General features: G+C 46.8%; 2 protein-coding genes and 1 non-coding gene across 6 annotated transcripts in view; 1 reads left to right on the plus strand and 2 right to left on the minus strand.

Moving 5' to 3' along the window:
- Positions 1–15366, plus strand: part of LOC1281162 (cardioacceleratory peptide receptor) — a 51379-nt gene extending 36013 nt beyond the window's left edge. For all 3 annotated transcript variants that reach the window (XM_061644025.1, XM_061644022.1, XM_061644026.1), the window contains 6 exons: positions 10884–11019; positions 11493–11690; positions 11851–11946; positions 12048–12239; positions 12898–13195; positions 13275–15366. In XM_061644025.1, the coding sequence (XP_061500009.1) occupies positions 10884–11019; positions 11493–11690; positions 11851–11946; positions 12048–12239; positions 12898–13195; positions 13275–13518 (1164 nt within the window). In that variant the 3' untranslated portion in view covers positions 13519–15366. The remainder of the gene's footprint in view (positions 1–10883; positions 11020–11492; positions 11691–11850; positions 11947–12047; positions 12240–12897; positions 13196–13274) is intronic.
- A 46-nt stretch (positions 15367–15412) lies between these two features.
- LOC1281161 (cardioacceleratory peptide receptor) overlaps positions 15413–26627 on the minus strand; it is a 50117-nt gene continuing 38902 nt past the window's right edge. Inside the window, exons 4-9 of one of the 2 annotated variants that reach the window (XM_061644021.1) lie at positions 23116–23251; positions 19513–19710; positions 19343–19438; positions 19112–19276; positions 18733–19024; positions 15413–17937 (exon numbers count right to left, since the gene is read on the minus strand). In XM_061644021.1, the coding sequence (XP_061500005.1) occupies positions 17685–17937; positions 18733–19024; positions 19112–19276; positions 19343–19438; positions 19513–19710; positions 23116–23251 (1140 nt within the window). In that variant the 3' untranslated portion in view covers positions 15413–17684. Of the gene's footprint in view, positions 17938–18732; positions 19277–19342; positions 19439–19512; positions 19711–23115; positions 23252–26627 lie in introns of both variants that reach the window. The other variant, XM_061644020.1, reaches the window with a different exon arrangement.
- On the minus strand, positions 24970–25043 carry Trnan-guu (transfer RNA asparagine (anticodon GUU)). Its single transcript has one exon. It is a non-coding gene; the product is annotated as a tRNA-Asn (tRNA).

Below are 26627 nucleotides of genomic sequence, written 5' to 3' on the forward strand. Positions count from 1 at the left end.
TCGCCCCGGCTGGGGGCAGACAAGTACTTAAGCCAACTAAAGAACGGTCCGCACGGAGCTTGATGCGAAAATGGTTTGCAAATGTCCGGCCCGCTACGAAAGGGCACGCGGTGTGACCTACTATCGGCACAATGGTAAATGCGAGGTCGGTACAATGCTGGAACTTGCTGCACCAAACCGTCTCCCGATGTTGAACTTTCACCCGCCAGGCAGGAAAATGGCGCACGCAACCATGGCGAAGGACCATATGTTTTCTGGAACCGTTCGCACCCTCCCCTCGTTAGTACGCCCGAAGCAGCACTGTGGTAAGCACTTTTGCTCCGTTTTGCTAGCGTCAGGTCGGTGGAGCAGCAACTAGGACTTATGGACATCATCATCTCCGCGCTCCCTATCAGGGAAATGGCGATAATCAGTCGTAGAACGTGGTCGTGGTCGTGGGAAGGGAGGGCCACGAAAGGGACCTACTGCTAAACAGTGGCAGAGTTAGTGGTGACATGGGCATGGGAGACACATAAAGACACACGACAACTGTTGCAGCGAAGGCGGAATGTAACTTTAGTGTCTTGGGGATACGAGCAACTAATTACGGATCGGTTGGTAAGACGGAGCGGTAACCCATAATTTGGAACTTTAAAATGTGTGTGTGTGTTAACTTTAGCGATATCGATAGTTGCCTTGTGCGTCTTGCGTCTGGTCTGGGGTTGCCTGTGAATCGTAACGTCTTCATGTAGTTTTGCGTTTAAGCGTCCGGTGGGTTGGCTAGTCCACTGAGACTGCCCTGGCAAGTGATCCATCGCAGCTGGAGCAATGTTGTTTGAAGTTATCATCAACAGTTTAAACCCGCCAACAGCAGCAAGCGACAAGAAAAAGGGTTTCGACGCTTTCCCCTTTTATCCCGTGCTTGCGTGCCTCCCCGCTTGCAGAGGCCACGTTTATCAGCGAAAGTAATCATTTTGTGCTTCAATAAGCACGAAATTAAACGCATCTGATTCACATTCAGCTGCTCGCTTTTTTGTGCTGCTGCTGCTGCTGCTACCCATTGAACGATGAGACGATGTATTGAGACGGTGTCTTTTTTTCCCCTAACTCGCTGCTAAAGCCCCATGCTGCCCTATTGTGGATGGAAGATATCGCATACGCGCCACCAAGGAGCGGCACGTGGCGGGTTGCTTCCACTTCCGATAATTCGTTTAGATAGAGAGCTTTATTTAGGATGCCATTAAATTAAATGACCTTACGCGATCTTTTTTTGTTTTTGTTATTTCCTTTTGGCCGATGCATCCTTTTTTTTTGTTAGATCCATTTTCCCTTTCGCGTTACTTTAATGGGTTGGGATAGGGCGTTCCGGTCTGTTTGGTTGCACTTTTTGCGTGTCTCAAATTTTCCCGCAAGAAAGGATATCCTGAAGCAGCTTAACGAAGGAGAGAAATTGTATTTCAGAGATAAAATATTTCTACATCGCTTCTGGGCGAATATTGGATTGCACGATGAAGCGTGCAACAGGTTTTTGCACTTTCTGCCTTGCAAAATCGTTAGCACTGTTTTACTATTTGTGTGCTGAGTAAAGCGCCCATTTACTCGGCCCTTGTGTAAGCTCTGCTGCTCTGAAAAATCCGATACATCGCGCTTCGCTCCATCGGTACGTGCTCTAATGCACGTGTCCGGATGCCAACGCTACGGGTGGATCGGGATGGGGCGGGCGTGCGTGCAAGACAGCCCGTACATAATCACTACATTAAGCACCAACAGCACCGTGGATTTACAAGTAAATCAAGCTGATTATCGTATAATAACTCAATAAAATTGCTCGTTCTTTCGTTTTTTTTCTTGCACTTCCCCGCTCGCCAATGCTCGCTGCAGCGATGCAATGAGCGGTCAATCCTGTCGACGGCTTGGAGACGTGCCTTAACGTCCGGTATGGTGTCGTACATGTGTTGCAATCCATGGCTGATCGGTTGCCGTGTATTGATAGGTGCGAGGGAAATGCGGGGCCTCAGTTGGCTCTGTTTTTGTTGTGGGGAAAAAGCGTTTTAAACCATGTTGAAGCAAACCAAGCGCAATGCCCTAGAAAGTGAGCTTATGTCAAGCGGATCGCATACTTTCCGGATGATCGAAGGCGCCTGAAAGTATGCAACCACTTAAACTTCAAATATTTTTTAGATGTACACAACACAAAAAAATCAATTTTAGAAAACTGTTACAGGATTAGTAAAGATATTTTATAGCAAGGTAGATCAATGCCAGTAACTTATCAGGCAACGGTGCCGCCCAAGTGCAAACCACCGTTTCGTAGGTATGTGCATCGTGCTCGTAATGGGCATAACGCATCTAATGTGCTGTACCTGCCCGCGTATGGGCAAACGGTGTTTGAAGCAACTTCTGTGTCCGAAAAGCGTGAACCGTCGGCAGCACAACCCGGTACCGCCTTTGGTCAGCCTCGGGCACCACGAGCTGACCGAGAATAGTGCACCGCTTGTCCAGCAACGGTAAAATACGACCATAGAGACGGAGGAGGGATGGAAGGAAAAAGCAGCCCTTATCTGATAGCTAGTCAATCAATTTGTCATAACCTTACCGCTGCACACGACGTGCGCACACGGGCGAACCGCGATGAACGAACGTGTACGTGGCCGGGCCCAGGCGCACAAGAATCGTCCCAAAACTGCTCGCTTTTCTTGCCCCGTACGATCGATCCTCATAAATCTGCGTCGCTCACTAGAGGTGGAGGGGTTTTTTTTTGCTTCCTCTCTCCCCGTGTTCGTGTTGTGTCTCTGGATACACCTTGTACGATCGTGTACGTACCGGTGTGATAGTGTGGCGAATTTCCTTCCCTCGCCGGGCGTTGACTGGTGTTGATGGTTCTCGCCTCTTTTTCCCATGACTTTAACACATTGGCGTATCTGTGTTTGATGTTTGTTCGTGTTTTTTTGTTGTTGTTGGGTTTGTTTTGCTGTTGTGACAACGTACGGTTCTCGGATTCGGATGCTGCCAGTGCCCGGAGGATGGGAATGGTCGCTGGAATGAGCTGATAAGCAAAACTGCACACAGCTAATGGTTTCCTTCGAGTGGAATTTCATCGCAAACGCCTCGCGAGCGGACGTGGCCGTGTGGTTGGAAAATATGAGCCACTTTCGATGTGACCCGTCCGCATCGTCGACGAGATAAATAGCGTTTGTGCATTCAGCCAGCATAGAGCTGTGTGAATGTGTGTGTGTGTGTTTGTGAGACAAATAATCATTTGTGAGCGATGGAATCGTTGGCTGGCAAAGTGAGAGCGTTTGTGTAATAGGTCTCGTAAAACTATTTGCCAAATGGGGGTGGCAGAATTGTTGAACCTTACTGTTTGTGGGGTAATTTTGTGCAATGTGACAACCGAGGCATGCAGTTTGAGGTAATGGAGGAGATGGAAATGAAATAGAATTTAAAGCAATGGTAGCCATAAAGCTTCGTATGTTCTTGTTTATTTTGCATTGGAATTCTACACAAAAAAGAGCAAATGGGTTTTTGGTTGCTGCTGTTTCTGTTTTCTTATTTGAAACCGCGAAAGCAACCATGTGATCGAAATTTGCTCTCAACAAGATATGACGTGTATCGCGCGATTCGCATCGATTCGATCTCGTTTAGCACGATGAATACAGCAGTAAAGTGCACAAGTTTTCACATGCATCAATAAACCGAAAGCCACAAAACCTAAGTTATTGAATTTGAACGCCGAACAGCCCAGCCATTGCAAAAGCCGTTCGAAAGAATGTCGAAGGATGGCAGCGGATGAGCAGAAAGGCACCAGCTAACGATATCAAATAATAAAACTTGCCCATCGGAACAGAAGGGCTTGATGATTGGGGCATACCGCTGGCAAAACCATTTCCATGCATTCCGACCACCGCCGAGCTCGCTCGCCAAAATGGCCCTGCCAGTAGGCTGGCAGCCCTTGTCTAGCAGTGTCTTCAAATACTTTGACCTACATTTTGTGTGTGTATGTGTATGTGTGTTTCTTTTCTCCTCCTTGGCCATCACCAATTGGTGTGCGAGTGTTGATGCGTAGAAAGGATCTGTCCGGTTTTGCAAACAACGCCTATTTCCTTCTCGCTCTCTCTCACACGCTCTCGTGACGCGTCCTTCCAAATGGGCCGAAGTTTTACGGCAATTCTTTGTTAGCGCCAGCCAGCATGTCCTCGTTTTGTGCTCAAATGTGCGATTTTTTTGTTGCGATCAAAACAAAAAAAAGGAGACATTAAATTTATGATTATATTTAGCGGCACGCTAAGGCGCAGTTTGATGCAATGTCATTTTTTTCTCTTTTTTTTGCGTTGCGAACTTTCCTTATAATGATCGCCCTCTGCCCCGCTTGTGCCGTATTTTCTCACTTTAACTGTCCCTCTGGTTTGTGTATGTGTGCCTGGGTGTGTGTGCGACTCCCATCCATTTCCCGTGCGCCCGTGCGCGACCCATTTCCAAGGGGAAGTCTTATCAAACATTTGGCCTGCTCCCGAGGGACGTCTTCCGTGGGTTTGTTTGGTGTTCCACATCCGGTGGAGTGATGATTGTACTGTTTTTTTCTCTTCTTCTTCTTCTCCCCGTTACAATATACGCAGCTTCACGTACGAAATTGCATGCGAATGGGAATTGAAGTCATCACACACACACACACACATACCGCTTTTCCATCATTGCTTCCGGTTCTGATGAATCGTATCGGTTGCGTTGACAAATGGGTCACAGTTAGGGATGAATTCCTGTTGTACTTTTTTTTTTGTTGTTCATGCTGGTTGGTTGATTTTCCTGGACCACATTCAAGCAGGAATGATTACTGGTGGCTGGCGCCGGAGGATATTGCTGGTTGAATCGTTGGGGCTTTCGGGTGGTTCTGCGTTCGAACTCAACAAGCCATGACGAATGACCCAGAGAGAAGTAGGCTGTGAAGGGGCCATGGCCGTCCCAGATCCTTGGCATGGCAGGCGTTGCAAAGTTAAGTTGACGTGAAAAATTAGAGGGAAACGGTCCGGTACGCCTTCGAAAGGTTTGGAGCATATTTTTAAAAGGAACGGAAGGTTAAATGTAGGCCACATAAAACGGACAAACGCGTAGAGTTTATTGGTAGAAGTTATGCAGAACATTTGCAGCCTGCCGTTCCAATGGTACGTTAAATTGGAACATTAAAACGGGCTCTGCAATGCACTTACTTATACTCATTCGAGCTTTTGAGAACTTTCAAACCAGAGTATTTGCCCATCATCAGACGTCCTTTCGTGCGGACTGTTGTTCGAAAGTCAAAGACTACGCGCTTGGATATAGAGTAAACAAACGCTTTTCCCAGTACTAGACAATATCCCAAACTCCTGGCTTTTGCAGAGCCATATTCCTCTTCCCCTTCTGGCAATATCTTCCCCCGATTGAGGCCACGGCGGAACTTGTCCCGTCATTTCAGCAATATCATTCCTGCACGATACAATCATACGAATCTTGTTGCAAAGCATCCACCATCTTCAGACACTGCTCTCATTACATTTCGTAGAATGTGCTTGTGTTGTGTTGTGCTTGAGCTGCCCAAACTTAGGGATGGGGAACGAGCAAACCAGGCTAGTAAATAAATGGCTCAACATATCCGAGAAATCCTTTCCGAAAGCCTACATTCTCCCGGGAAGAGCGGGATTCTTTGTGATGTGCGCGTGCTTTTGCAATACGCCAAACGAGGATTTCCCCCAACATCTTACGGAATCTTGGTGTACGGAGAGTTCTTGGAAGGCGTTCCGTCGATCCCAAAAAGAAACGGGAGCATCGGAAAAGGTCCTGTTCTGAGTTTCACTTACACACCGTGCCGCTTAATTCGACCGCTCCGGGTGGCGAGGCGTGTTCGTCCGCCCACGCGGGAATTGCTTCTAATCGGTCGCACGAAAGCGATCGGATGTCAAGTACTGATGGAATTATCGCATCCGATTGGAATCGCCTTTGATTTATGAACGATGTGAGAGGAGACGCATAAAAAAGGGAACACAACGCAACAGAGCATACTCTTCCTGGGAGCAGGGCACAATGTTTGTTATGATAGCTTGTTTCGTTTGTTTTTTTGCTTGTCTTGGTGGGCTTGCCTATCCGACCCATTGCTCGAACGGACGGACCAGGAAGTTGGCATAGCGAAAAAAGGTTTGTGAGCAAAAGCATGTTTGGACGTTTTATGTGTTATCGTACGCATAAAATTGATTGCACTCCCGAGGGAACGCGGAAGCGTAATTGCCCGTCCCCTGCATTCCGTGCAGGGGTTTTCATTCTATACCCCGACAGAATGAGGTTGACGTTTATAGGCGGGCTTTGTTTTCTCTCCCCGAAACGAAAAAGAAAGTGCCATAAAAATGAGCGATGAAAGTGAAAGAGCTGTACCCGATACAAAGCACTCATCTCTCCCCTCGCTCGATCGATCCACGCCAGGATCGACTCCATAAACGATTGGCTACTTGTGGGTACAGTTTATGGAGTTGGAGCAAACCTTTTATGCTGGAAATACATCGACAGAAATTACACCTCTGACAGGCTGTGTCCCATACTGAGTACAACAATTTGTCCGTCATCAGTACCGCTTCGCATCGCGTTTTTCAACCTTGGCTGCGTATTGTTTTGGACGTAAAAATGATCTAATTGTACGCCGTGTACGGTAGGCAGGTGTCATTTCGTACGACGCTTATGGACAGCTTCTGTCCCCTCTGCTCGCCATCCAATGTGTCGGCGTTCGGGAGGATACATTTTAGTAGCAGCAGAAGCAGCAGCCGCCGCACCGCCCCTAAACCAACCGATGATGCTTCACCGATCTAACCGTCGCTGCGTGCGTGTAGATTCATTCGCGTTATGTAAACGGTTTTGCGCCATCCGCGGAGAGTGACGGATAAACAGCACCCGACCACAATGTTTGGCCGGGTGTGGTGTAATTCGTGTCGGGCCTGACATCTGTAAATTTCGCTCCGCTGACGAACTTCCTAATTGGTGCTGGACATTCTGCTCCCCACCCCATGCCGGTGGTCGTTCAAAAACGGGTCGGCATTATTCCGTTTTGGACAGCAGCACGTGCCAGCCAGCACGCCATGTTTTGCCGAAAGCGTTCGAGCGCGGCGCGTAACCAAGAGCGCCCCAGGCCGCTACCGCCCAGTCTGTCGGCATTCTATGGTAGAACTGAATGCAACCCTTGGGTCTAGAGCCTCCAAGAGCTGCACTGCTGCGTGCTTTGCCGTGGCGTATGGCACCATTACTCCCTGCAGCATACGGAACCCACCCCGGACTCGTGCTGCACGGCGAAGGAGCGTTAAAGTATGGCTCCCGAGCTAAATGGTACAATTATTGCCAATTAATTGATAAAGTTTGGCTCATTAGTAAAGGGCAGAAAGGAGGGTGCACTGATGGGTGTGCTAAAAGCTTGCAGAGTCAAACACTGCACACGAGCGCCCTGAACCCCAACGTCTTAGATTGATCGGTCGGTAAATTGATGGACCTTTGTACCTTTGCCTTCCCTCACTGTACAGACCGGGTCCCGGTGTTTACCGATATGGGGATTGGGGCGGCCATACGCCAATGACGGATGCTCGCGACGCTGCCCAACTGCTCGCACCGGGGTGCCCCAGCCCAAAGGGGAGCAACGATCAGGTATTTTGATTCGATTAATTATTTATGAGAATGCGAAGTGCCCATGTATGGGGACTGCTCTGTTGCAGTGAGTTGCAGTTACAGTTACATGTCTTCACCTGTCACCGTTACATGCTACTGCTCCCGTGCGCCACCCGCTCCCCCCGGCTCGCACGGCGGGTGGCCAAACGGGGCGGGCCCACCAGATGCGTCGATATGATCGGGCCAGATCGGTGCGGTGCACACTCCACTCCCCTTTTTGACGGTAGCTGGTCCCTCGCTCCCCGAGCACTCCCCGTCGGCCTTGCATATGTATGCTCGTCCGACGAAATCAATCGACAAGTGTAGGCTTGCTACCGTGCTCGTTTGCGAAACCGTTTCATCCGACCCTCTCCGTGCGCGCGCGAGGTGTGAGGCACGTCGTTTTGACTGGGAATTAAATTAAACTCCAGCTCGCGGCGTCGAGCTGTGCACTATCGTGGAGTGAACCATCGGCATCATCCATATGGATGTGGTGGAGTTGGTGATACGGGGGAGGTAGGAGGGCAAACACGAAATTGATACAGAAAAAAGAGAGAGAGCGACAAATAATCTTTTAATTGCTTTGAATTTGATTTTCAAACTGTTGGCTTTTTTTGGCAGGACAACTGCTTGCTCGTGGTGTGCAAAATTACTCACAGATGGCGTTAATGGCCAAATTAGTGATTGGTGGCTACGACACAAGCATCGCAAGTAATCGAATCTTTCCGAGCTCAATCATGGAAAACTGATTTATGACTGTGTGTATTTTAGAAAAGTATTGCAGTAAATTGTAATTATGGATTTAATGTTACACAGGTTATAAGGTTATATATAAGGTTCAAATTAGAAACCCAATTGCCTTTTTCGATTTTTCAGACCTTTTCTTGTTGATCAAGCACTGAATTGTTCTTGCTTTTGTGCTGCGAGAAGAATTCCAGCGACGAACGGTCATGCTCGGGGAAAAGTTCTTAATGATCAATTTTTGATTAAAAAAGTTGAATCAACGCCAAGTCGGGTGAAGAGCATTGCTGCTGTGCAAGCACATTGAACGATAAAGAGTACTTTTATGGACTTCCAGGAGATTTAATTACTGCTACATCCGACCGCAACTAAGCAACACGCAAAACCTCTTGTGGAACATTGTGGGCATATTCCAAAAATTTCTATTAACATCGGTGAAACGCCGTGAAACTTTCATCTTGTATTATAAATATTTCTATGAAATATCTAAATTGTGTAACTTTAGCGATATACAACGGACGCTAGCAACGATGATTTGATGTCAAAAATATGCTTTAATAAGATATCTTGAGCATAATTCACCATGTGCTTGAATGGAAAATTCCAAACAGCTCTTATAATGCACTTCAACCGATAAACCGCATAAGGTTTCGAACGGCAACACGTTCTTGATTCATTTAATCCAACCCATCCGACTGGTCCGAACCATCACTTAACAAAACAATATGACGTTCCCTTCCTACCCACACACCCAATCTCTCCGAAGAGGCTGAAACAATCAGCCACTAGAAAAGCGACTCATTAAAATCAATCAAAACACACAACAGCACATGCCATTGATTCGTTAAACCGCTCGCCTCATTACAATAATTGTCCCGAGACGACCGAGATGCCACGAGAATGGTGCTTGACGCTGAAGCTAAATGAGTGTAACCTTTCGCTTGCTGCCCATTTCCCTGCGTCTGCTGCCGCACTCTGCCATGCGCTTCCATGCCGCTCCCCGCGTACACATGCTAATGCGGACGGACGGATCGTAATGGGCAGGCAAAGCTCACCAAATTTAGCACGAAAGCTCCTCATCTAATGAAAAAACATCGACCACATTGTGCCCGATGATGGTGGTGCTGCGGAGAAGGATTATTATAATGATGATTACTTCAAACTCACCGCCTCTGTTCTCTCCCTGCTTCGTTGTGCACTGTTCAATCGGTAAAGGGCTCATTTGCACCAAAGTGCTTACGCGCGGATGCGACACACGAGCAGAGGAGTAATGGGCACGGGTACGCCCCACACATGCAATAATCAACCACGTGTTGGGTGTTAAATGGGGCGTCTAATTTTCGTTCGCTTGCTTACGATCCCGAGCGATGGGACACTCCAGGCGGGGGGGAGTGGATTTTATTGCAATTTTATTGACCCACAAGTGGGATAGTGGGATAGTGGCTCGATCGATTAGAATGCAATTCCACCCGCCATTAAGCGTGTGCAGCTCTCGTTTAATGGAGCATTTTACACTACACGCGCTCGCGCGTAAAAGGGAGCGGACGAGATTTGCTACCGCTGGCATTTAATCGAAGTGCTTGTGTAAATTAAATTATCCGCACGCTTTTAAGCGCAGTGCGAGTGTGTGGGCGCTTCGGATAAGGGATGCGTTTGGGAGGGATTTAAAGGCAACGAAATAAAAAAACGCCTTTACGTAAAGCGCTATTATTTGCTTTTTTGAGAAGGAAATGTGTTCATTTTTATTTAATTTACATATTTCACTCTTCCAACGAATTTCGCTTCAACGTCAATTAGCGTGTATGTACGTTATGCCACAATTTCTATCAGCGTTACATACACAAATGCAACCATATTTCAATGGAACCACCATCCACCCAACCCTCTCCCTCCTTCCTCCTCCACACACACACACACACACACTGAAAAGTCTTCCCGCTTTTAGCGAGATCATTCATTCATCTGTTTTGTTGTGACACACGGGGGTGGATAGAAATCCCTAAACCGTCAATTCAATTCTTCAATGTGAAGCTCGCAACAACAACAACAAAAAGAAAACCAATTTTCTAAAGCATCCTATATCTCAAGAAACGAAACAGACAGTGTGAGACCAAAAAAAAAACGACATGCAAACCCACGCACACACACACCCGCACACGTTCGTCAAGTATTCGACAGTGTTGCTTGACATTTGACGTTTCCCAGGTCGCGTTTTTAAGTGAGCCGCACGATATTTGAGCCATCACCAGCCACCGCCGACTAGATTATTGTCTGTCACGTGTGTTCAAAAATAGTGAGCGTTAGCCTCTTGGGGGGGGGGAGAGAAACCGGTTGCCATGCTTCCCAGCAGGATCATTACCGCCGCACGTCAGCAGTAGTAGTGAAACACTTTACACCGCGGGAGTGATGATCGATGGATTGTCTGTTTGGGTAAATTTCCCTCTTTTTCTCTGGTTGTTTCATCTCTCTCTCTCTCTCTCTCTCTCTCGCTCTCTCTCTCTCTCTCGTTTCAGACTGAACAATTTGCAGTATTATGGATATTATTTGTAGTGATCGTGCTCGGCAATACTGCCGTCCTGGTGACGCTGTTTCTCAACAAAAATCGTAAATCGAGAATGAACTTTTTCATCAAACAGCTTGCAATTGCAGGTGAGTGGACCACGGTGAACGGTGGGAAGTTCAATGTGAGGAGAATTTGCTTTCCCTGTTTTGTGCTGCTTACTGGAAAAACACCCTCAATGGTTCCCTGAAGTGAATGAAAGGACTCATGACAACCTTATCCCTGCTTGTGTTGTTGCGATGATAAAAAAAGGATGATAAAACAGCAAAAAATACCTCCACCCTTTGAAGCTATTTTTATAGCCTCGGCAAATACTTGCTTCACAAATCACAACACCACATCCGTACTGCTACCGCCACAGCTCCTTGTGTCGGAATGGTGTCCGATTTAATTTGATCCTTCCTGCAACACGCTGTCGGTTTGCGCAAACAATCGATTGCGCGTTTGAATCATACGCCGCAACCGCAAAACGATGACAGGGAAAGCCTGGTTGCTTTGGTTTGTTTAACACGCTCACGTCCGTTTCCTTCCACCCGCTTGTCGCGTGTCTTTTTTCCCACAGACCTTAGCGTCGGTTTGCTGAGCGTCCTGACGGACATCGTGCAGCGGATAACGATCTCCTGGTTGGCGGGCAATGTCGCCTGCAAGCTGATCCGCTTCGTCCAGGTGTGGGTAACGTACGCGTCCACGTACGTGCTGGTCGCGCTCAGCATCGACCGGTACGACGCCATCACGCACCCGATGAACTTTTCCGGCTGCTGTAAGTACACGGATACCGTTTCGCTTCCCCTTTGCTCTTTTGCAAATATTTGTATTTTATTTTATTTTTAACCACAACTTTCCCTTCGCTACGCTTTTCCAATTTCCAAACCACCACCACTCACCAACGTGGGCGACTGGGCTTCTCCATCGCGTTGCAGGGAAACGTGCCCGTCGACTGGTGGCCGCCGCCTGGGGCTTCAGTGCCGTCTTTTCATCGCCCATGTTCTACCTGTACGAGGAGCGCACCATACAGAGTGAGTATGGCGGGTTTGCGGGTGCAGGAGTACCCTTTTTATATTACAATCTACTTAAAATTTCCCCGCTTTATCCCCATCTCGCTACGAAACGACGGCAGATCAGCTGCAGTGCTGGATCGATCTCGGCGACCCGTTCCGGTGGCAGGTGTACATGTGCTGGGTCGCGGCCTCACTGTTCGTCATACCGGCGTTCATCATTTCGGCGTGCTACGTCATCATCATACGGACGATCTGGAGCAAGGGCTCGATGCTAGGGCCGGCCGGTCCGGGCCCGAACGGCGGCGGCAAACGTAAGTAGATAGGCTTCCGTGGTGAAGTTTCGAACCCGGTTTCGGTATTCTTGGAACGAGTATAATTTCCTTCCCTTTTTATTTTGGGATTGAGTTGATGTGCAGCCATGCTGTGAATCGAATTTTTGGACTTTCCTTGTTTATGTGCGCGAAGTGCGCCCGGTTCTGCACGGTGCAATTTTTGGCAAAGATGTGCCTGTTATGTTTTTTTATGCTGTACTTTGTTTTACATTTTAATCATATTTGAGCCGCCGGTGAAAAACAACAAAATTGAGAGTCTACCCCGAATGTAATAGGAATACATTCCATCGTCTGCGAGCTTATGGTTCGCTTATTGGACACGTTTTTTTTACTTTTCTGATAGGTTTTAAGTTATATTCAACGTTATTTTGAGGTACTTCCTGTTAGAATAGCATTAACAGAGAGAAAACAATAATATTGCATACATTTAGGCTTTTAGTGGTAGTACGCATATCGTCAAATAATACAACCAACGATATTTTGCATACCTTTAGGCGCTTCTAAAGCGCTGCTAAGTTTCAAGCGCTTCTTTGTTGTCTGAATATTTTATGTTTGAAATATTAATGGAGTACTCAAATGTGAATTGTCTTGAAGTTAAATTTACTAACCGTTTTTTTTTTTCCTTTTCATTCCTCAGATCGACCGTTGCGCAACGGGGGCTGTGCCGAGCTGGCAAGCCGACGGGCCAGCTCGCGCGGCATCATACCCCGCGCCAAGGTGAAGACGGTCAAGATGACGATCGTGATCGTGATCGTGTTCGTGCTCTGCTGGTCACCGTACATCGTGTTCGATCTGCTGCAGGTGTTCGAGCAAATCCCGAAAACGCAAACCAACATCGCGATCGCCACCTTTATCCAAAGTCTGGCCCCGCTCAACTCGGCCGCCAACCCACTCATCTACTGTCTCTTTTCCACGCACTTTGTGCGCACACTGAAGTAAGCTGACAGCACCCTAAATGCTGTTCTCACTATCGAACCTAATGAGTGCCCTTTTAATCCATCTCCTGCTTTGTAGAAGACTTCCACCATTCCGATGGCTACTGTCGTCACCGCTGTGCTGCGCCAGCGAGGAGGACCGCGCGGATCGGGGCCGCTGCGGTACGATCTCGAACGGGACGCGCAACCTGCGCAACCAGCACAGCAGCAGCAGCTCGATGCGAACGCTCACCACCTCGCTGACCGTGTCGACGCGCCGCTCGACCGCAACGATTTCGACGCGCGGCACCAACGGTGCGGCCGCAGGCCGGCTGCTCGTGTAGCGAGGGGTGGTGGGGAGCGGGCTGGTCGCCAGCGGGCCAATGCCCGGTGCCACGCAGGTCTACCTCGACACCGACGGCAAGATATTCCTCGTGCACAAGACCGCTCTCCACCAGCGACTTGCTTGAAGCGACAAACTTTGCGACACGACGGCCAGACGGTCCGTGGCGTGAGTTTTACGAAAGGATCTCTCAACCCATTGAACCGGCATCCATTTTCGGTGGATTGTACCTGTGGGTGTGTGTGTGTGGTGGGGTTTTCCCATTCAGTGTTTTGTCTAGTCAGGATGTCAGGGGATACAGCAAACAAAAGCTAACCACGAGAACATTGCGCCCCAAACGGGTCAAAAAACAACAAACAAATTGCAGCGTACGAGAGTACGGTTTCAGCACAATACGTTAAAGCTGAGAGAATTGGCAGCAAAGCAAAGGTGCAAAGCAACGAATACCAACTCCAAATCCATAGGTTCTACCCAACGGGAAAACTAAACACTGTTCAAAAGGGATAAACAGGCTGTAAGGAATGGCACTGAAAGAGAACATTTGCTTTGTACATTGCATAGCTTTAGGCGGACACGAGCACAGAAGTATGCAATCTGTGTACGGTTATGTGTATAACGCTCTCCCCAAACACATGTTTGTCCTTTTTTAGAGCAGCAGCAGAGCAGAGCCTCCTGGTTCGCACAGAGTCCTTCGAAGCATCCAATCTCGGTGAGATCAGCAGGACAGATGGGAAGATAAGGTGTAATTTTGTATATCTTTTTAGGATCGAGCGTAGCAAGATTGGTGTTTGTTTTTATTATTATAAAACCTTTCAATGCCCATGAACAAAGAAATACAACGAGTCTGATGACAGTAGGGAGTATAAGGACGCGTTAATGGTTTAAATCAATCGATGTGCTTTGAACTAGCTTTATAGAATAGGCAGTCTTGACCGAGGTCTCCAAGGCAAAAAAAGGTCTAATTTGCGCTCTCTAGAGGTATATATTAGTTGAAGCAATGTGAAGAAGCATTCAGATTTCGTAAATGTATCAGAAAGCAAAAGTACACACACACACAGGAAGAGAAAGGGAAATGATTGGATTAGATTTTTAGTACATCACAAAAGAGAGCTGCTAGTGATAGGAATGAAAATGAATCGTATTTATAAGCGACATTGTGCCACAGCTGAAACCAGCGCTTTTGTGTTTGCATTTGTATGAAACCAACACAATACAATCTACATACAAGTCGGCACGAGTCGAACGGTTGACATGCAAGGGTTAAGCTTCACAAAGAAACGTACATGTACATGACCGTTATTCAAGTCTAATGAGGAAGGTAGGAGAATGAACCTAATGCAGCAGTGCTCACCATTAACGTTGTAGCTTAAGGTGTGTACTTGATAAGAGTAGATGACAGTATCAGCTCCAGCAGTGAGTATGATTGTAGTGGTAGGAAGGAAACCCCTTTAAGCCCATTTTCTACTCAAGCATTTTGTCCCGAGCGACAGCGACACTGACCGTTAGATAACAGATTACAGTTTTCCGGCTCGTTTAGCCTATATGTTAAGAGGTCTTTTAAAATGTCTATACACTGTTACCCCCAGCCAGTTAACATTACGTTGTCTTTACCACGCTCTCCGTTTCCAATATGACTGAAGGTGTTTTAATAACTACATATATGCTTTTGTACAGCAAACACAGTGAATTGGTTGAACGCTTCACAACTCAACCTCAACCAGCGCGAAGCCCCACAATTTGCACAATTGTAATAACCAACATTCTTGTATACCTGTTGATGATATAAATATATACATATACAAACACGTACAATAAATCTTTTACCAAAAAAAAGCTTATTACACACAAATGCATCTTCTGCGAAAATATATATCAAATAATCGTACAGGCGAACGTAAACGGCCAAGCTTCTCGGTACATTTATTAAAGGAAATAATAGTTACCACTACATCACTGGCTTACATGCTAATCCGGGGGTTTGACAGGGTTACTCCTTCTGCGCGAAGCAGCAACATCCGATACGGGCAGGGATTGTTCTTTCCTTCCCACGCGTCCTAAATCTCGCTCATCTATTTATACTTTCTTTCAACGCATCGCAAACATCATTCTTGGGATTACCCTTCTTCGCATTATCTTAATGCAAATACTCATCATTCCCACCCAGTATTGCCCGGCTTCCCTCTCGAGGATACGAAATTTGAGCCTATCCTTTTTTAGGGGGGGTTTTGTTTCCGATGCTACCCCAACCGTAGTTCGATGAACTCGTTTGCTCCACCGCCCTCTGATTGATATCCGCGATTCACCGGGGGGAGCCGAGAGTTCCATGCTCACACAGAATCGGCTGCCATCGTCAGCCTCCCAAAAACCCAAACCTACGGTCGACACATCTACATTTCCCTCCTGCCTCAAAAACCCCGAAGTGCCCCGAAGAGCATATGATCTGCCAAAGCTGCCAGCTTCCACGCGGGGGCATGAAAAACGATCCATACATGCATGGGGCTGGGCTTTTCTCCGGGCTCCGGGGACTTGTGGGGCCATTTCTCGTAAATATTTGCAAATCGTGGTTTTGGTTTTACATTTTTACTTGCCTCAATATACATAGCTTTGTTTTGTTCAACTCTACAAAACGGCATTTCTGGGTGGACGACCTGGTTTTTGGAAAATGGAGTACTTGCTGTGCTGTGGTTCTTCTGTATGTGGCTTTGGATGATTTTTGTGTAGCTTTCTTTTGTGGAACGATAGTTGAAACCTCTTTGTGCATGCAACGCAACCCTAAACCATGCGCACCGTTCCACAGTCTCGCCTTTCGCTGGCTGCTGCTTTGTTTTGACGGGGCGTTGTGCTATTTTTCCAGCCTACAATTTCACTTTTCCCGAATGACGACGAGCCAACAAAACGCCCAGTACGCCCACGCGACCTTTTGCCATCGTTTTATTCATGCCTGGGCCTTCGTCTGCTATCGTCTTTACTTTATCTTTCTTGGCAAGAGATTTCATATCGCATCCTGCTTGCTTGTTTGGTTCGCTTCCTTCGCCTTCCGCTCCTCTAATCGCTGGAAACACACACACTGAACGGAAGGATCCGTAAGGGAAGGTGGATTTTGGATGGAAGGGTTTGGAGACAACATTTACATAACATTCATTCACCCACAAAAACAAACACACACACACACTCAGACACACACACACGCACGCACACGGACGTACTTTTACGATAATAGGCGTACCATAAATCTTCCTCGTTTTTTCCTTCGTTGGTTTTGTCTTCCAAATAAAGCCTAGCTCATGTTGAGACGGATTGCTCGCGCTGGGTATCTTGCCCAAAGTGACAACCGCACAACCTCGCAGGTCCTTTTTGGGCAGCTAGCATGACTGTTGTGTCTAATCGTTTCATTTGTCTCGGCTTTCCGGACTTGGCCGGCCGGCGAATGAGATGGGTCGCGTACTTAAGGAACCACTTAGCACATGGTGCCACCAGCCATCATTGTGCCGTACTGAGCAGTCCAAACGGCACGGGCTCTTTTTCCCCGGCAAATAAGTCACTAATGAAGTCGAGACGAACTGTTTTGGGTTCGATGGATCTTCCCAGCCTAAATGTATGCAATGCTCATTGCGTCGAACGCCTAAAGCTATACAATTCGTGTGTCAGTTTTGCTATTGCTTGCTCCCATTTTTAAACCCCCTGCTGAGATTAAAACAAACGTTTCGATTCCTTTTTCTTGCCACTATTGCGTTCTTCGGCCTTTTTCGCTTCGGTGGGATCAGCGGAGTGCACTGCACTGCCAAGAAGCGTATTCATCACACGCGCTTTGCTGGGGGGGAGGGAGGAAGTAAATGAACTGAGAGATTGAGGTTGTTAACGGCACAACACGCTTATTCCAATGCGAACGGTTAACCGAAAAGGAAGTTGAAACGGAAATGATTCTTGACGGAGGAGATTAGTGCTTTTGTTTTAGTTTTGCAACATTACAGCAACTACTCGGTGCGTGTTCTTTTGTTCTCCGCGAGTTCTCTTACATCCATTCTTCATGTTTTATTTCTATTCGCCATCCCTTCCCCAACATCTACCCCCGTTCCTTTTGCACAGGATGCGTTCCTGCACTTCCTGTAGCTGTAGGTTGTTGGTATCAGCTCGTTTGCAGTAAGTACTTTTTGCGCACCCTTCCCTCTACACCTCCGACATGGCGAGTTCGGTTTTCGGGCGCTCCACGATGACGACCCGGGCCGGCCGCAGACAGGACCGGCGGGAGACGGTCAGCGATGTGGTGAGCGTTCGCATCGAGTCACTGCTGTTGTGGTTGTGGAACCGGCCGTGTGCCGTCCCGTTCACCGTCGTCCCATTGCCGAGCGGGAGCGTGCCGGAATCGTGCGGTTTGCAGCACCACTTGGTCGACCACAGCCAGCGGAACGGTGGCAGCCGCCTACAAAAGACAGACGGGCGGAGAGAAGAAGAAAAACAAGGGGATTCATTAAATAAGTGAACGATAAAGCGAACCGAATGGTACATTTAATTTGTCCCTCTGCCCTAACATCCTTCCCCAAGGGGCGTGAAAAGTTTGTGTGCGCCTTTGTGACGTTCGCAACCGCGCACCGGCGGCAGATGACGTCTGTCGGAAAGTTAAACCCGTTAACCGGCGAACCGGCGGAACGTTGCGAAACGATTGTAAATTTACGACCGGTCTCGCAAATCAATAAAGCCAGGCGCGTTTTGCCAGGCGAGCGAAATTATGACGCTCGTAAAGTATAAGCACCTGCCAGACGGTATAATCCGATCAGTTCGCCCATTCGCCCGGGCCCTCCCGGCTGCGAGCGTAATGGATCAATTTTTAGTGGTTTTGACGTTTCGCATTCCATGGCCTGCTGCTGGCTGCATCTGGACGGTGTGTAAAATTGAAAACACATTGCCACTCTTTTAAATGGCAGAACGAGTGGGGGGGGGGGTTTAAGATTTGACTGGGGGTTTCGGTATCCGCCTCTGTGCTTACTTTGATTGGACAGCGCGCTCTTTGCTTCGAGTGGCGGTAAATATTACCGACGATTTATGGCGCTGGAATGCACGCGATGATGCAGTGAGAAAGGGGTTTTTCTTCTTTTTTTGTGCAATGAAATGAAATTACGACTGTTTCGGCTAATTATTAAACTCACAAACTCGATATTAAATAATCTGCAGCAGTCACTCGACACGCAAATCGCATAATTGCCCATTCCTCACTCACTTGATCATACGGCACACCTGCGTGGAGAAGAGACAGTAGATGAGCGGGTTGGCGGCCGAGTTGAGCGGGGCCAGACTTTGGATGAAGGTGGCGATCGCGACGTTCGTTTGCGTTGCCGGTATCTGCCCAAACACCTGCAGCAGATCGAAGATGATGTACGGCGACCAGCAGAGCACGAACACGATCACGATCACGATCGTCATCTTGACCGTCTTCACCTTGGCGCGGGGTATGATGCCGCGCGAGCTGGCCCGCCTCGTCGCCAGATCGGCCATACCGTTGTGTGTGCGGTCTGCAATCGAAAATGTTGTAAAAGTTAGGTTAGTGCTTAATACAGCATACAATGCAAAGTAGAAAAGTAAGAGCAGAAAAACCTCACCGATTGGACCGAGGATGGTACCCTTCGCCCAGATCGTGCGCACGATGACGGCGTAGCAGGCGGAAATGATCAGCGCCGGTACGACAAACAGCGAACCCGACACCCAGCACATGTAGAGCTGCCATCGCCACGCCTCGACCAGATCGATCCAGCACTGCATTTTGCCTACCGGAAACGAAACACAAAACTTTGTCAGTAATCAAACCCTATGACTGGCCTCTCACAACCCACCCTGTATTAGCCGCTCCTCGTAGAAGTACGTTATCGGCAGGGAGAAAAGTATGCTGAAACTCCACGCCGCGGCCACCAGCTTCCGTGCACGACTCCCTGGAAGAAAAGAATAAACAAACAAACAGCTGTGGTTGGATTTCAGTGCCATTGCCGGAATACGGAATACTTACAGCAGCCGGAAAAGTTCATCGGATGCGTTATGGCATCGTACCGGTCGATGCTGAGCGCGACCAGCACGTACGTGGACGCGTACGTAACGCAGACCTGGACGAAGCGGATCGCTTTACAGGCGGCATTGCCCGCCCGCCACACCACCGTGATGCGCCAGATGATGTCCGTCAGCACGTTCAGCAGTCCTACGCAGAGATCTGGGGACAGAGAGGGAGGGGGAGGGGTTAGAAAAAAGCTCCTTTATTTAATAACAGTTACAATGTGGTACATTTAAATGTTTAAAGAAGATGTAGTTTTGCTCTTCGAATTATATCAAAACTGCGTCTAATGCATGGCCAAATGATGGTTCCAAGGTTTATTACTTCTGAACTGAACCGACGATCACCACAAAACCTCGAAACTCCGACCACACTGGGACACCGAAAATAGACTCATAAAAGTAGTTCATTGCTCGTAAGGAAGTGGCTTTTTTCCCCCAAAACTATTACCGTTCACCCATGTTCATCTGCTGTTTCCAACGTTCAACCCCTCTGCGTCGCGGGTAAAGCGCAATTACTTCGTTCGGTACGCGGAAGTTGGTCCGCCCTATAAATTCCCACGCTTGCGTTCCTGGTGCCAGCGTGCACATATCGCGATAAATGCTAGCAATGGAGCCCAAAAGCCGGACAGTGGAGGGGTGAAGAGGTCACACCATAAATCTACTGACAATTTATGAGCACTCATGAACCGGAAGAACATGACCCAGAGAGAACGGGCATTACTTTTACCACCGGAAGCGAGAGAGAGAGATAGGAAAACGGAGCACTAAATGTTCTTCGGGTTTACACCGTTTTATTTACTGTGATCGATGACAAAAAGGACCAATGTAATTCCAATGGAGCGGCTGTGCTTGCCGAGGCCTTGAAGTTGGTAAACAAAGTTGAGCCCCAAAGCATCAATGGGACGGAGAAAGCGATCGAAAGTAGATTAAAATTGTGATGAACTGCGTCATTGTCGTGAGAAAGAAAATGAAGAAAAATGGGAGAATTTAGGGAACACTCTTGACTGAATGAAAGATAGGGGAGACCTTTCAAGAAAAGCAAGAAAAGTGATTAAAAGTTCTATTTTTCGATCCGTTTTTGTTGAGCCAGTCAAAGATCAAAAGTGTCCGGCGTAGCCGCTGGGAATTTGTCCATCGTTCAAATGTAATTACAGTAATCGATGGCATCATTTTCCGTGACATCGCTTACCCATCATTAGACTGATTAAACATGACCCATAAATGTACGATTGTAAAGAGTACCCTCAAGGACAGCAATGAAGGAGCATCGGCAGTGACAAAACTCATTACGGCATTAGGGCTTTTAATGAACTCCAATGCACAGCAAAAAGCAATCAATAAACGTGATGCATTCCGAAAGGATTCCACGGCCTCCTTTTCCCTTTTATCTCCTCTCCTTCTTTTAATAGCTCTCTCATATTTCCATTAGCGCAAGATTAGCTGTAATTATGTATTGTTTGCGTACAAAAAATGGAACACCATGCTGCTCGTTAGCTCGTCGAATTAATAAACGAGGCCACTTCACCGCACGGCACAGCAGAAGAGAGCAGCAGAAGAAAGCAATTCCTTTTCGCCCTCGGAAGATGTAAAATCGATCCTAATTCTTATGAACCTGCACCCCCACAGCACCCCCCCCCCCCCCCCACCAAATGGACACTTAAAACACAGGGCACGACACAATTTGTACCGCGCTGTTCGCGCTGTTGTCCTTGCCGTTCGTTGTAACAGTTTTATCCACATCCTTTGATCATTGGCACCGTTTTCTTGCGCGTTACAAAATCAAACACAACTCCCGTGTGTTTGCTTTTCACTTGCCTCTTCGACCGGGGTGCGGTGCGGGAATGGGGGAAAATGGCCATTTCCGTGTATTGTGTGTCGGATCGGAGAAAGAGCCCGTTTTGCATAGATTCGCAAGCAAACACAGCTCGCCCAGCATAAGGACACATTAAGTGAAGCGAACGCGAACAAACAACAACAGTACGCTCGGTGTTGCTGCTATACAGGGTCTCGCGTAAGAAAAGGTTGCGCTGCGCTTTACGCAGCGAGGATGAGCTCCCGCGTTTGCATCTTCCGAACAAGGGCGCGCGCACACAAACACACATAATTTATATTCATCATCGTTGTCCTCGTCCTCGTGTTCAGCTGGAACGGGATTCTGGGTGTTTACGGGATTGATGATTGTCTCTCGATGCGTTCGTGTGTTTGTGTGTGTTTTTTTCCCTCAACCCAGCGTTTTATGACGCATTTTTGGGTGAAAAACAGACAAATACACTGATAGAGAGAGAGAGAAGGGCACAGACGATGGGTGGGTGCAACAACTTCAAACGACGAACGCGGTCCGCAAAGACACATAACGTGAAGAATGATTCAACTTGTAGAATGACAAAAGTTTGACCTGGTTTTCCACCCCATCCTTCCACCTTGCTAGCTGCTGCCGGAAGCTGCTGCCCTCTATGTGTGTGTTTGTGGGGTGGGGCTGGTGATTTCGTGCTGCATCAAATCACCCACATCAAATCGCATTAAAGTAGCGCGGGTTGGTTGAATTTTGACTGGCATCATATTTTCCTTCCAACTGGGCGCCGGTATGAATCCATCGCTTGAACCTCCTCCTCTCCCCAAACACACACACACACACACCCGCAGAGGGCGATGGGTCACTGTTTTATGGGACAAACTTTCCAAATTCGAATCTCCGGGTGAGAATCCGAATCGAACACAAAACAGCACTAAAACCGAACCGAAACATCCGTCCGTCGGTCCGCTCACTGGAAGCGAAGTGCGTGGTTACGAGTCGCTACTTTAGTGCACTTGCCAGAGCACCAGTTTGTTGCCCTCTGGTACGATTTAAAGCTCACTGCTGTGTATGTGACTGTGCGCTATCTATCGGGTAATCCAAAAAAGTCACAAAATGGGAGGAAATTTGTGTCCCATGATTAGGAAAGGCGCTGTAAATGGATTATGATGCTGGCGGGACATCAGACAAAGAGCGGAAGCTTATCCGGAAAGCCTTTAAAAATTTCGGCGAACAAATCTACCAGGAAATCCTGGTGTAATCCCTTTACGAAGAACAAGATTCGACTACGGTGCTATAGTGAATGGAATGTTTTTGAGCTTTTGTTTTACAAAGTTCTTCTCATATTTATCAACTTTCCTTCTTGATACAAAGATACATAAAAATGCAATAAACGACTCTTGGACTCTCTCAAAAAAAGAAGTAATAAATGACTTCGACAACAGCTCTCCAATGGAGAAAACACGATTGCAACACACGAATCATCAGTTTTGAAGTGGAAGTGGAAAATTAATCATTTCATTTCACTCTCATCGTGAAATCTCATTTCGAACCAATCGGTAATAAAGTAATCTTTTCGTTTCATTATTTTGCAATATCTCCGTTTCCACTCAAAAATACAATTAATACAGCCAGCCCCAGCCTTTAACTTTGTGTAGCGTTATAACCATCTCTCTCTCTCCCTCTTTGATGGTGAAAGCAATAATAAAAAAGCACAATAATAATTTCATATATTACACATGGTACACACTTACACACTTACACACTTACCAGCAATTGCGAGCTGCTTAATGAAGAAATTCATTCGCGATTTGCGCGTTCTGTTCAGCATCAGCGTCACCAGGACGGCCGAATTGCCCAGCACGATCACGGTAAACAGCACCCACAGGAACGCGAACTGTTCAGTCTACGGAAAAAGAAATAAAGAGAGAGAGAGAGAGAGAGAGAGAGAGAAAGAGAGAGAGAGAGAGCGAAAGGTAAATAGAAAAGTCATTTTCATGTTAAAATCGTTAAACATTTTCCCTTAATTGAGTGTTTATTTTCCCTTCCCTTAATTGAGTGTTTCTTTCATTATTGAAAATCTCTGACGGATGACGGTTGACATGACGATAATTGCCGGCATCGCACCAGTATTGCAATTCATTCACAATTTTGCATTCAATTTAGCGAACTTTCCTTTCACGTTTCGTCTCAAACACACAAGACAAACCGTAAGTGCCTGAAGTGTATATGCTGGCTAAACACGTGTGGAAAGGAAAGCAGAAAGCTGTACTTCTTTATGTTTGTTTCCTGACGATGTTTGAATTTCATCTTTCCTATAAAAAACGAAATACCATGGAGCGGACGCAAATGTTGTTCTTAATTTTAATCTTATTTTTTGTGTGAGTGTGTTGAATTAACTGCTGAATACTACCACAATTCTGTTGCCTGTGTTGTACGGGAGCTAAACTACGGGAGCTATTCATTTACTTTACATTGCATGCGATTCCCACAGTATTGCAGCAGTTTACGCCAACAAAACACTCTTTAAAGCGGATAAGAATTATTCGATGTTGAACCTCTTTGAATAATCTTTGTTTTTTTTTTCTGTCAACAAAACAACCATTTCCAACACCGTCATCACCTCATCTACTTTCCTTCGATCATCTTCAACATCCGGGATGAGAGTAAAACTTGTTCTTGCCTTTTCGGGCTCATGGCACACTATGCACCGTCCCCAGCTGGCTGCTAAGAAACCTACGACACATCCTTGCTACAGGGCTAAGTTTAATCAGTGTAATTGAAAGTGATGCAATTTAAGTTCCGGCCTGAGGAGGATAACACCATCGGAAACTCTTATCTCCTCACCCCTCACCCCTCCCCTTCCCGCATCCCGCCTCTTCTACACTCAGATGAGGCGAAAATGGGGAAAAATGGTACGAAAAGTGGGTTGCTTTAAGAAATTGAATGTAGTTCATGTTGCGTAGGATGGTCTCGCCAGTGCTGCCGCCGCCGCCGCCGCCGCCGCCGCTTCTGTCGCGGGATACTTTCGAAGATCCACAGCCGTCCGTCGCCCTTAACCGTTCGGGCTAATTAGTGTGTCTGGTGGTGTGTAAGTTGAGCATGATAATAATAAATTGATTCTCTTCTCTCCACCGTACAGCGTACGCAACGCCACAAGCATTTTTTGTTTCTGTTTTATGCTATTGTGTCTGTTAAACTATTTAAGAGCCGAACCATTGAGTTTGGGTTCTGGCAAAAGAACAAGGCGGAATTAAGGCACTGGTAAATTAATTGCAAGAATAAGTACACCCTTCAGCGTGGTTTTACTGTAGAAGGGTTTGCGTTGTTTGGTATAAAACAATGATTTGTTCTCGTAGCTAACTCGCAGTTTTGCATTCAATAAATTGCACCTACCATAAATTAATTAATCTATATATTGTTATTTTACATGAATTAACATTTTCCATGATACAATAAAAAAGAAGGTATAAAACAACAACTGATCGTCCTTTACCTGTTTGTATATTTTTGTAAATTTTTGTGTTATACAGTAATTCAGCTGTTACTTAGCATTTCTAAGAATTCAAATTTTCATTGTAATTTTTGTGACACACTCAACCACATTATAAAAAGCAATTACGCCGCCCCCGGGTGGACTCGAACCACCAACCTTTCGGTTAACAGCCGAACGCGCTAACCGATTGCGCCACGAAGGCGATGATGCTGCGCCGTTCGCTAACGCGTTTTGTTGCGAGCTACCAAACGCAAACGTACCATGCTCTGCGGGTCGAACGGTGACTTCGTAAAACCACGATAGCGATTCCACGCTACGGTATTTGCGTCATCATCACACAGTAATGAGCAATAAATAAATATCATAGGCGAAAGCGAGCCGGTTTTTGGTGACGTTAATCACAAGCACTGAGCTTAATCAGACACGTGTAATTGTTTTTGTTACATACTTTCAGTGTTGTTTTGTATTGTACGGTAGAGTTATCAATAATTTATCATTTTACTTTGACTTACTCGAGTCTTGTTTGTTCAAGATGTCTGAAGGCCGGGCTACATTGATCGTACTCGCAAGCGTAATTTCGATTTTTACTAGCGCATCTGGCGGCGGCTGACCGAAGCATTTTGTCAAACAATTTGGAGCCGCTTCAGAAAATACGTTAATTTTCCATGTTTTTTACTTAAATCGGAGGAGAAAAGTTTTGTAAAAAGTAGATGCACATGTCCTGCACGCATTGCATCCATTTACATGACAAAAAACGATGGAAAAACTACTTAATTAAAAGATTCAGCATGACCATTCTCTCGATGACCAAAAAAATCTTCCACCAGCCGCCGCCAGATGCGCTAGTGAAAATCAAAATTACGCTTGCGAGTACGATCAATGTAGCCCGGCCTTGACGATGCACTTTCATATACGTCGTTAACGTTTGTCCGTGTCAGATTTATTGTTCGATTGGTGCCTCCGGTCAGCGCATATAACAGCGCATTTCGGGGAATACCTGTACAAATATGACGTCATGGCACACGCCCCATGACGTGGCGTGGGGTGATGAAACAATGTAGATGTCAAATTAATGCGCTCGCTTCCAGAACCCCTAATTTGCTGTGTTAATTGTACTGTGGCCAACCTGTATCCATCAGCACCACGAAACACAGTGCAAGCTGCAACAATAGCCATGTACAGTTTATCATTTGACCAAAAAGCTTTACCCGGTTGGTACATTCACCCATGATTGATGCATACAATTTGCCATCCCTATTCACATAATTGCTTCTGACTGAACAATTATAAACGACTGTGCGTTCCCCGGAGCATGTCAATGTCAGCGGCCCAAAACACGTTGGTGCAATTATTAAAATGTCAAAAAGATGATGAAACGTGTACAGTAAGCCGTAATAGGAGCCGTGCACAAAACTCGTTTGCAAAACCCAATTTTCCGACACGTGGGGCCGTGTCCGTGTTGTGTTCCACAAAGGACCTATTTTTAAACCGAGCAAATAAAACATCTAAATGCACAGCTCAATACGGGGCTTTCCGTCTATTTACGACAGCACTGTATTGTGCTACTTGAATGTGGATTATTAAATCTGTACTGCGCTCACGGCCCACCTTATTTCCTTAAGCTTATTTCCGATTCCATTCAACGCATTCATCGCGACCCAACGACGACGACGAATCGAACCGAAATTCCAAACACAATTCTAATACTCCAGCCCGCTGTACGGATGCTGTCTGTGCACATTCTTTCACCACAGTTGACGAACCGTGCATAATCGGGGCGTAAGGT

This window comes from Anopheles gambiae, chromosome 2, assembly GCF_943734735.2.
Source record: "Anopheles gambiae chromosome 2, idAnoGambNW_F1_1, whole genome shotgun sequence".
In the NCBI taxonomy this organism is placed as follows: domain Eukaryota; kingdom Metazoa; phylum Arthropoda; class Insecta; order Diptera; family Culicidae; genus Anopheles; species Anopheles gambiae.